Genomic DNA, 10,895 nt, shown 5'->3' with positions numbered 1-10,895 from the left:
GCCCCCCCGCGCCAGGCCGAATGTTGGGCGGGAGAGGCCGTTCGGACCCTCTAGGGCCACCCTCAGCCCCAAGCCGGGCCCGGTAGGGGGTGGGGTCTGCCCCGACTCCCCACCTTCGCCACCCCTTTCGGATTGCCCTGTGCTCTTCTGTCCCTATTCCAGGAAGCTCTTTGAAATCTCCCTCCACGCGGGAAGAGCAGGCCCTCCTAGGCGCTCACTTCCACCCTTTGCTGAACCACCTCGTAGGAGCTTAGTTTCCTGTGAGCTTTGTTTCCTTTTCAGAAAAGGGACGTGGCATTTTCTTTCCTGGCGTTTGCAAAATCGTCGCAATCCCTCGCCCCGTGCTCCTTCCTGATGTCCACCCCGATGCTTTCCTAAGACCAGGTCTTTTTATTCAACTTTCCATGCCACAAATTTCCCTACTCTTTTCCTTATTGCAAAAAATGCATCCCACCGTTTTTCTGGTGAAACTGCTTTCTCTTCAATCTTGGACGTCACATTTTCTAAATAAGCACATGTCTTTTCCAATCTCTGAAAACCAGGAACTTGTCCTATTCACCCCTGCTCCTAGCTCAGTACCTAGAACACATGCTCTCATTTCAGGAAATACTCCAATAGTCATCTTTGTCGTCCTGTCCTATAGTGTGACCCAGACCATGCTAACCCACTCTTTTCTCATCTTTTATGCTCAAGTGCTAACTGGGTGTTCTGGGTGGCCAAGTGTTCTGTGGTGTGGCCTAAAAGTAATGATGGTTGATGGCAGCATGGCAACTTGCCATGTCATGGCCTGTCTCCTGTATGTAACCTTTTAATTATGTCCTAGAGCTATAGAGAGAGTTACTTTTCTTGGTTTCAGTGAGTATGAACAGCCACTGGAGGTGAGGAATAGCAGTCTGCAGAGAATGGGCTCCTCCGAATCAACTGATTCAGGTATTCTTTTAGTCTTAAACGTTTTTATCATGTGTCTGCCGTGTGGGAAGCAATACTTGGAATTTGCTGAAATGTGCGCTTTCACCTAGAAACTTAGTTTGGTGAGTTGAGATAGTAAACAGAAAAGTCCGGCATTGAGTGGCAAACACCCTTAACAACAGTACAAAGGAGCCCCTGTGGCAGTTTATGAAGAGAAGAAACGTGTCAAGTGGCCACAAGGAGGTGGTTTGTGCTTGGTGTTGAGGATGAGTAATAGTGTGAAATTAACCATACCACTCTACGTGGCATTCAGGAAATCTTACTGGTTAAAATTCTGAGTCAATTATTGGATATATAATGAAATTATTTCAGTGAGCCTGCTATGGAGAAACTGTGCCAGTGCATTTTATTGTAATCCGTAAGTTCATGTTACTGCAAGGTATATTTGCACAGATGCTTTAGGTTAGGGAACTGCAAGAGCAAAAGTCTTAAAATGTAGGCTTCTTAAGAACCAGGGATAGGATTGTGGCAGTTTGGCAAGGGAGAATGTCAGGAGCAGTAACACCTAACTTCCTGTACGATTATTTAGACATCGTGGAGGAAAGGTGTGCGCTAGGCAGGCCCTGGTGGCTCTGGGCCATGCTGAGCAGTGTCTCCTCTATTCTGCTGCCGTTGGTGACTTGAGCACCTCACTTTATGTTATTTTGTTGAAGGCAAAATTGCTTGTCAGAGAACATAATTGTATTTTCCAACCCGCTGAGTTGTGCATATGATCTGACAGGATATAAGATATTTGAAACCAAAACTATTCCAGAAAACAGGTACCTATTCTTTCCGTGGTTGAAACTCACAGAAAGTTAGCCTGGGTAACCTCTATCTGAATAACGAAGCAATCATGAGGTTTGGTTTAGGAACTTTTTTTTATTTTGATTGACGTATAGTTGATTTACAATGTTGTGTTAGTTTCTGGTGTACAGCAAAGTGATTTAGTTATACATATATATAGTTCTTTTTCATTATAGGTTATTACAAGATATTGAATATATATCGTTCCCTGTGCTATACAGTAGGACCTTGTTGTTTATCTATTTTATATGTAGTAGTTTGTATCTGCTAATCCCAAACTCCTAATTTATCCCCTCCACCTCCTCCTTTCCCCCTTTGGTAACCATAAATTTGTTTTCTACATCTGTGAGTCTGTTTCTGTTTTGTAAATAAGTCATGAGGTTTGGTTTAATTCACTCTCCTCAAATCCTGTTTTCCATGATGGTATTTGCAAGTAGGAAAGGATGAGTAGATATACTATGAAAATATTTAGACTTTTACAAAAGTTTTGGCAATCATGGAGACTCAACTTCAATTCTGTCAAAAGTCCAAGCCATGAGCCTTTGTTGATGGCCTTAAAGAAACAGTACTAGTAGTTTTATTTATTTATTTCAATGACAAAGTGGTGCATCATGTATTAAATCCTGAGAGGTGTTTTGTTTGTTTGTTTGAATTTCCCACAGGCTTCTGTCTGGATTCTCCTGGGCCCTTGGATAGTAAAGAAAAGTACGTATTCACTGCTTTTAAATATTTGTGTTTAGAAAAACTTTATTTATTTTTTTTTGCGGTACGTGGGCCTCTCACAGTTGTGGCCTCTCCCGTTGCGGAGCACAGGCTCCGGACGCTCAGGCCCGCGGCCACGGCTCACGGGCCCAACCGCTCCGTGGCATGTGGGATCCTCCTGGACCGGGGCCCGAACCCATGTCCCCTGCATCGGCAGGCAGCCTCTCAACCACTGTGCCACCAGAGAAGCCCTAGAACGTGTATATTTTAAGAGAAGACCTGGGCTTGCTTTTTTCACTAGAAGCCCAGCGGTGGAGATGCTTATGAGAACAGGACAGCTTCAGAAATCTATTTTTCCATCTTGCCTAAAATGGGAATGTTTGACTCTCCCCTCACCCCACCAAACTATAGGTTTGCATCTGCTAATATGTATACCTCTTTACTTGCTTTATTCTCATTATTTACTTTCTGATTTCATTACAGCCTTGAAAATCCCATGAGGAGAATAAATTCCCTGCCTGTAAGTTAGTTCCCTTGTTTATTTTGAGCCAATACCTATTATCTGCCCCTTAGCTACCAGTATAACCTTGATAGTAGACCTTAATTTATACATTTATATGCTTTTCCTTACTTTGTCTCATAAACATTCAAAACACTCTACCTAAAGCAACTTCAATAATGGCTACCTCTTGAGGGCTTTTTCTTCCATCTCTAACTATTAGAGTTTTATCCAACCAGGAAAGGGGTTCTTTTTATGTAAGTGATGTTATTTTGGGGTTGATTTGGTACCTAAGTCCTTGCTGAGAGGGCTGTAGACGTGGTGAAGTTAGGTGTAAATCCATGTAGTGGGAACTTCTATCTTGTGTTCTCTCAAGGTGGAGCCCTAGGCACATTTACTGGTTACCCACTGCAGTGTATGAAGGGCTAGGTCTCCCCAACCCACCACCACCATATGTTTTTTCTTTTAGAACTGAGTTTCCATTGAATTTTTATTTATGTACCCTAATTCCTCTTTTCACTTTAATAGCAGAAGCTCTTGGGGTGTAGCCCAGCTCTGAAGAGGAGCCATTCTGATTCTCTTGACCATGATGTCTTTCAGCTAATTGACCAGGATGAGAACAAGGAAAACGTGAGTGTGGCGTTAATCTACTCACCTGGGGGCACAGGTCAAACCCACAAGTGTTCATGGCTTATGGAGAAGTAGCTGGGCTGGCTGCTTCCCGGGAGACTAAACCTTCACCAAAGTCATGATGGTCTTTGGAGTCAGAAAAACTTAGATTTGAATCCTACTGCTTGCTAGCTGTGACCTTGGCTTTTTTTTTAGGCTTCTTTGTTTCTTTGTGAAATAGGAGTAACAGTCCCTTGTAGGATTATTGTGGGAATTAAATAAGGATAATGTAGATAAAGCATTTCAAATGGTTCCTGGCAGGTAGGAGTTGCTCAGAAGGTAGCTCTGAGTAGGAATTATATCCATGAACACTTTATCTGGAAGGGTCTGGCCAGGCCTTCCTTGCCTCTTTGTGCTGACCCTGGGATGAGTTAGAAGTTTAGGGAAAGGCTTCTTGACAGTATTTGAAAGAACAGAGCCAACAAGTTCCAGGGGATCTCAGAGTAAGTGAAATGGTAGCTTAGAAGGTGAGTTGGGGTGGTGCAGCCAAAAGTCCAAGAACGTCCTGGCCTGGCTTTTCTCATACCTAGCGGGGCCCCTTGCACAGAGTAGGCACCAAAAGAGTTCAGTGAATCAGCTCAACTTTCCCGGTCTTCTTTCTCACTGTATTTCCATATCTATTTATTTCCATATCATACTTCTTATAATCTTCCAGACTTAATACTTCCAGAACCTACTGCTTCTATGAACTCTCCCAGTGATTCCTTTGGCAACTTGCAAGATGTCCTGAGGGAGATACAGAAATGAGTTCCTGCCTTGAGTGCTTAGAACACTACGTCTCCCTCTGTGTAGTACATTTAACCAAACAGTCTAATGCTATTGTACTCATGCCTGGTCTCTCTCCCCACAACCCCAGGTTGGCTTCTCCCAGGGTTGCCTGCTCAGAGCTTCATTCTGGAGGGGAAACAGCATAGGTTAAAGAGCTCTTGCTCTGGAGTTGTCCAGTCGGGTTATGAAGCCAGATCTTCGGCACATCACTTAACCTATGGGCCTAGTTTCCTCATCTCTAAAGTGGGGATGATCAGATGGATAAATGAGCTAATGCACTGAAAGCACTGTGTGGGCATGTAAATACTCTGTGATGTTAGCTGTGCTTAACAAGTTCTTCAGTGGATATTTCAGGGTAGGGGAATTATTAGTGCTATTAAACTTTAAGTAAATGAAATCATACAGTATGTATTCTATCACTTCTGGCTTTCACTCAACATTATGTGAGATTCATCCAAGTGGTTGAATAAACCAGAATGGTTTTTGTTTTTTTTTTCTCATTTTATTGAGAAATAATTGACATTTATCACTGTAAAGTTAAGGCATACAGTATGATGGCTTGATTTACATGTATTGTGAAATGATTACCACAGTAGGTTCAACTAACATCCATCTTCTCATATAGATACAATAAAAGGAAAAGAAAGGAAAAGGGGAAACTTTTCTCCTTGTGATGAGGACTCCTAGGATTTACTCTCTTATCATCCAGAAGTGTTAGCTATAGTCATTATGTTATCGTTAGTTTTTTTCCCCATTGCTTTTAGTATGGAAAGCAGTAACTTTAAGTGTTTTCCACTTAATTATCTCCTATTGGTAGGAAGAAGATGGAAAATATAAAGGCCTCTTTTAAGTTTAGACTGAAAAGTTTTTATTCCTATTCAATTATATTGAAATGAAATTGCTTTCAATTTTAGAAAGTTTTTTTTTTTGCGGTACGCGGGCCTCTCACTGTTGTGGCTTCTCCCGTTGCGGAGCAACAGGCTCCGGCCGCGCCGGCTCAGCGGGCATGGCTCACGGGCGCAGCCGCTCCGTGGCATGTGGGATCTTCCCGGAACGGGGCACGAACCTGTGTCCCCCGCATCGGCAGGCAGACTCTCAACCACTGTGCCACCAGGGAAGCCCTAGAAAGTTTTTTTTTTTAATTGAAGTATAGTTGATAGACAGTTGTTGATTTAGTTTTTAACTTATAGTGTTTTGTGTACCTGGCAGATACTCATGTGTTTATTAGGAAATAAAGTGTTTGTGGTAAGCATAAAAAGTGTTGTATTGGAAGTTAGCTTTTGACAGAATCTTTGAAATTCTTAATTACACAGATCCAGTATTGGAATTAGATCAGAAATGGGTTTGGAGGCAGGTGATCAATACCCACTCCCTTGCTTGTTTCCTGAAGCTATAGCTGAGACCCTAGAGCTGGTTTTCATAGACAGTGGATGATGTCTCAATTTATACCGTCTTGCAGGAAGCCTTTGAGTTTAAGAAGCCAGTAAGACCTGCATCTCGAGGCTGCCTGCATGCTCATGGACTGCAGGAGGGTAAAGATCTCTTCACACAGAGGCAGAACTCTGCCCCAGCTCGGATGGTACGTGCTCTGGCTTTCATAGTCCTGGGAGTTCCTGATGGGAAGAGATGAAAGTGCCCTCTTTAACCTAGAGTTGAAGCAGTAGCTCTTGCTGTCTTTACCTTGACTTTGTTTTTTGAAACTAGACTCACATTTTTTGTGTTTCTGCTGTGTCTGGAGAGCAGACATGCAGAAGCAGAAGTGAGAGGTGATATGTTTGAAATATTGGACTTGAGCAAGGAATATTTGACCTTGTCAATTATGGGAATTCTGCAGGCGTCCTGGGTCATTCTTCTGAATGTATATATGGTGGGATTGTATGTCTTACTTCAAACTTGTCTTTTACGATGCATCCTGAATGCTGAGAGGTACTTCCCAGAGTGATTTTGTTTGGAGAGAGCACTTGTCTTCTTCCAAACTTGGTTTATTAAGAACTATTATGTATACCAGTGAACCCATTGCCTATCAGGCTACTTGACAGTATTTGGGGCCACTTGTCCCAGTTATTTACTTGCCAGAGACTGTCATTACTTCCTAATTTCCTACTGATGATCTGACAGGTATCTATGGACTAGAGAGGCCCAGCTTGAGCAAAATGACCACATTTGGTTTCCAGGTTTTCCTGGGAACTTGCATCTGAAAATACAGCTTTCCAGTCTGGCTTAAGGTCTGAGGTTCAGGTTCAGCTAGTATCACTACTCTGTCTAGCATTTGCACAAAGCAATTTATGATCTCCTGTCTTTAATCTTCATAAGCCTGTGAAGTAGCTGGAATTACCCCACTTTACAGATTGGGAAAGTGTGGTCAGGGAGGTTGGGTGATTTGCCAAAGGACACAGATAAATGAAGACCAGAATTAAACAGTCTGCTGATTCCCAAGTACACAGTAACCCTCTGAGAGCTGGGTATCCAAAACTAAATATCTCTAGTGTATACCTGAAGAACACAGCACCAGGGTTTCCTGTAATCACTTGGCCATCCCTAATTGTAGGTGCTGAGGGCACAAACTGAAAGAAAGCCAGTGCTAAGTGCAATGGTTTGGCTTTTGATCATGTCAGAGGGTATTTCTTTCTTTCTTTCTTTTAAAAATATTTATTTATTCATTTGGCTGCATTGGGTCTTAGTTGAGGCATGTAGTATCTTTGTTGTGGCATGTGGGATCTTTTATTGCGGTACATGGGGCTTCTCTCTAGTTGTGGCATGCAGGCTCAGTATTTGCAGTGCACAGACTCTCTAGTTGTGGCACATGGGCTCTCTAGTTGTGGTACACGGGCTCCAGAGTGTGCGAGCTCAGTAGTTGTAGCACGCAAGCTCTCTAGTTGTGGCACACGGGCTCTAGAGCGAACGGGGTTAGTTGCCCTGTGGCATGTGGGATCTTAGTTCCCGGACCAGGGATTGGACCTGAGTCCCCTGCATTAGAAGGCGGATTCTTAACCACTGGACCACCAGGGAAGTCCCAGAGGGTAGTTCTTTCATATCCTTGCTTTTAGTCTTCAAGCACCATCTATATTTCCTCATAATGGCTCCTTGGTGTAGGAATCATGGAGGAAGAATTAGGTCCTGTCCAGAGATTGTCATTTTCTATAGCATATCTGCACCTGGGGACGCCAGAAGCTGGGTTACAGAAATTGGTATTATACCATAGGGTGAGCCTTCAGTGGGTGCTGCCCCATGATAGAGTTACCTGCTCCTAGGCTCTGCTGGCTGAAAAACTGCCAGTGTGCCCAAGGTGTGCTCAGGTACACTTGTGGAGGATGAGAGGCAACCCAGAACTTGTTTTATATTGTGTAGGAAAGCTAGTGCCTGAACCAGAGTAGGCCAGCTGCAGAGAGGACCCCTAGGTGAGGTATCTACTCAGAAAACCAGAGGGCTGCTTGAGGATTAATGCATTCATACCCCAAAGAGATTCGTTGCTATGGGAGAGAAAAAAATCTATCTCTGAACTTTTTTCCTGGCTTTGGGAAGTGCCTGGAAAAGAAATAATTCATTATCATCAATGTTTTTATTAGCAGTGTTTATCTCTAGATGGTAGATTTTTGAGTGGTTTTTATAAATTTTCTATACTAAATATATATTCATTTTATAATGGGGGTTTTACCTGAAAAACAAGATAGGGTTGCTTAATGAGATATACTCTATATTTTGACTCCAGGAATGGTCTCTCTTAGGGAGAGTATAGTGGGGAGAAAAGCTTGGGCTTTGTGGTCAAACAGGTGAGCTGTGTGACCTTGGTAACCTCTCTTAAGCATCGGTTTCCTGATTCGTTAAATAAAAAGAACAGGATTAACTACCCTTAGTGTATTGTGAGGCTTAAATGGGATTATACATAAAAGGTTATATCTTAGTGTCTGGCACAAGTAATTCCTCAGTTAAAAGTGAGCAACTGTCATTTAAATTCTAGTTCCAAGTCTAGGATGGACTTTCTTTGTTGCGGCATGCGGGAGCTTTCGTTGCAGCTCGCAGGCTTCTCTCTAGTTGCAGCACATGGGCTCCAGAGCGCGTGGGCTCTGTAGTTGGCGACACGTGGGCTCTCTAGTTGTGGCGTTCTGGCTTAGTTGCCCCATGGCATGTGGGATCTTAGTTCCCCAACCAGGGATCGAACCTGTGTCCCCTGCATTGGAAGGTGGATTCTTAACCACTGGACCACCAGAGAAGTCCCTAGGATGGACTTTCTAGAACTTTCTTGACTTTATATCCCTCTGTCAGAACTGGAGTTACAGAAGCATTCTCTAGTCCATTCTGTGGTTTCCATAGAGACTTGGAATCTTCTCACCCTTCCTCATTTTAGCAGATTATCACTTTGTCACAACCCCCATGCTGATCCCTGTTCACCAATTATGATCCTCAGAAAAAACAAACCTTGCCCTTCACAAGAGGCTAGCCCCAGATCTCACTGTAAGGTGAATTGCTCCTGGGGAGTGTTCTTTGTGAAGGCTACTTGGCCTGACTCTACTCAGAACTGTGTGTGGACATCAATTCATTTATAATCTTAGGTTTCATTTTCCTTTGATTAGAGCTGCTAAAACTTCTTACAAAAAATATATGTTTTCCTCATAAAAACTAGTGACCCATCCAAGGAAGTCAAAGCTGATTATTTATTAACAAGCCATGAATTCTGTCTTGTAGCTTTCCTCAAATGAAAGAGATGGCAGTGAACCAGGGCATTTCACTCCTTTTTTTATGCCTCAGTCCCCTGTGACTGCCACTTTGTCTGATGAGGATGATGGCTTCATGGATCTTCTCGATGGAGAGAATCTGAAGGTACTATGTGTGTGTGTTTTCCCATCCATTTTACTGACTACCCTGGAGAGAAGTCATCTGAAAAGGAACAGTGATCCCCCAACTGGCGGATATTTTTATTCATTTGTTGGGAATTTATTGAGACTCTGCTTCTAGCCTGATTAAATCCTACGGAGGAGTTCAAAAGAAGACACTGATGTGATCCTTCTTACCCTGAAGGAGCTGACAATCCATTTTTCTGGCAAGAGATATGAATCAGGAGCAGTGGAAGAATAGCTGCCACATGGTGTAAAGCTGAGGAGAACAGGGTGCCTCCTCACGGTCCCTCAGGGGCATACCTTTAGCTATGCTCAGATACCGGGACTGTTAAATGTTACTCTTTTCTGACCTTAAAATGTTGGGGACGGGGAAGGGGGTGAACATTAGAGTGCTTCCTATCCAGGTCTTTCTGATATTCTGCAGGAAAAATTCTAAAGCATTTAAATTAATGTTGTCTCTGCTGGACCTTTGTGACGCAGTTTTTCTTTGTTTAGAATGATGAAGAGACCCCGTCCTGCATGGCAAGCCTCTGGACAGCTCCCCTTGTCATGAGAAGAGCTACAAACCTGGTAAGTCCCCGTGTGTCTAGAGGGGGCTACAGGAATCAAAATTGTTTCTTTTGAGATTCTGTAGTTGGGTCTATGGGCCTTTCCCTTGACTGGTCTCTAGTGTTTCCTGGTGTTAATGCACACTGTTTTTTCAAGTTTGTTTGGAGTTTTTTTGTTTTTGTTTTTGTCCTCATTGGTGTGTGAGGAAGTCTGGGTAATATAAAATGCATGCAGTTCTTGTTTTTATAATTTCTAGTTCATCTCCACTGTTCTTGGTCAGTTAATGTCTTTTCTATACAACTCTGACCTCTCTGTTAACTTCTTTAAGATCACTGGATAATGCTGGAAAATATCTGCTAAATTGAATTTAAGAGACTCAGTTATTCCCAAACTCTGTCAGATTTGGTATCAGCTTAGATTTTAACTGACAGCTTCATGGGTGAGCAGTTTGTATCTGACAAGGAATTTGATCTCAGGCAGTAGGAATAGAAAGACTTCTGCTACAGGTACCATCTGTACCCACCCAGCCGATGGCTCTGTAGCAGATAGCGCTATCCTTCCTTAGCAGTGTTGACTGGAGAACCCTGGCCCAGAACAGAAAAAGGAGATGTTAGCCCTGCCCTGTTCTTATGGGGAAGGAGAGAACACACTGGACTACCATATTGTTTTACTTTCCACAGCTGAGAGAATGTGGAGAGACTGGAGCACATTCAGAGAACACCCAGTAGAAGGAGGAGACTCAGACTGTGATAGATATTATGGACTGGTTGAATAAGTTGGGACAGAAAGGCTTCATTTGAAGAGGAATTAATTAGTCTTTTTTTTTTTTTTTGGCCTCGCTGCACGGCTCGCAAGATCTTAGTTCCCCAACCAGGGATTGAAAGCGCCGAATCCTAACCACTAGACTGCCAGGGAATTCCCTGAAAAAACCTTCTCAATCTGAAGCCTTTAGTCTGAAGACTGTTTACTTTTTTGTTGTTGTTTGTTTACTTTTTTATATCATTCTCATTTATTTACATTCCTTAACATCAGCACACTTGGCAAACAACAGTAACTCACAAAATGTCTCTCTCTCTCTCTCTCTCTCTGTCTCTCACTCTATCTATCTATATATATAT

The 10,895-nt window shown here is 42.8% G+C and overlaps 1 protein-coding gene across 4 annotated transcripts in view; it reads left to right on the top strand.

The window, feature by feature from the left end:
• Positions 1 to 10,895, top strand: part of CDC25A (cell division cycle 25A) — a 27,582-nt gene that overhangs the window by 705 nt on the left and 15,982 nt on the right. The window contains exons 2-8 of one of the 4 annotated variants that reach the window (XM_024751516.1): positions 857 to 930; positions 2,418 to 2,460; positions 2,941 to 2,977; positions 3,488 to 3,586; positions 5,853 to 5,972; positions 9,077 to 9,211; positions 9,724 to 9,798. In XM_024751516.1, coding sequence (XP_024607284.1) covers positions 857 to 930; positions 2,418 to 2,460; positions 2,941 to 2,977; positions 3,488 to 3,586; positions 5,853 to 5,972; positions 9,077 to 9,211; positions 9,724 to 9,798 — 583 coding nt within the window. Of the gene's footprint in view, positions 1 to 856; positions 931 to 2,417; positions 2,461 to 2,940; positions 2,978 to 3,484; positions 3,587 to 5,852; positions 5,973 to 9,076; positions 9,212 to 9,723; positions 9,799 to 10,895 lie in introns of all 4 variants that reach the window. The other 3 variants (XM_024751515.1, XM_024751518.1, XM_024751517.1) reach the window with 3 other exon arrangements.

This window comes from Neophocaena asiaeorientalis, unplaced genomic scaffold (assembly GCF_003031525.2).
Source record: "Neophocaena asiaeorientalis asiaeorientalis breed wild unplaced genomic scaffold, Neophocaena_asiaeorientalis_V1.1 scaffold221, whole genome shotgun sequence".
NCBI lineage: Eukaryota > Metazoa > Chordata > Mammalia > Artiodactyla > Phocoenidae > Neophocaena > Neophocaena asiaeorientalis.
Note: the sequence above shows the minus strand (reverse complement) of the source record. Positions and strands in the feature narration are given on the sequence as shown.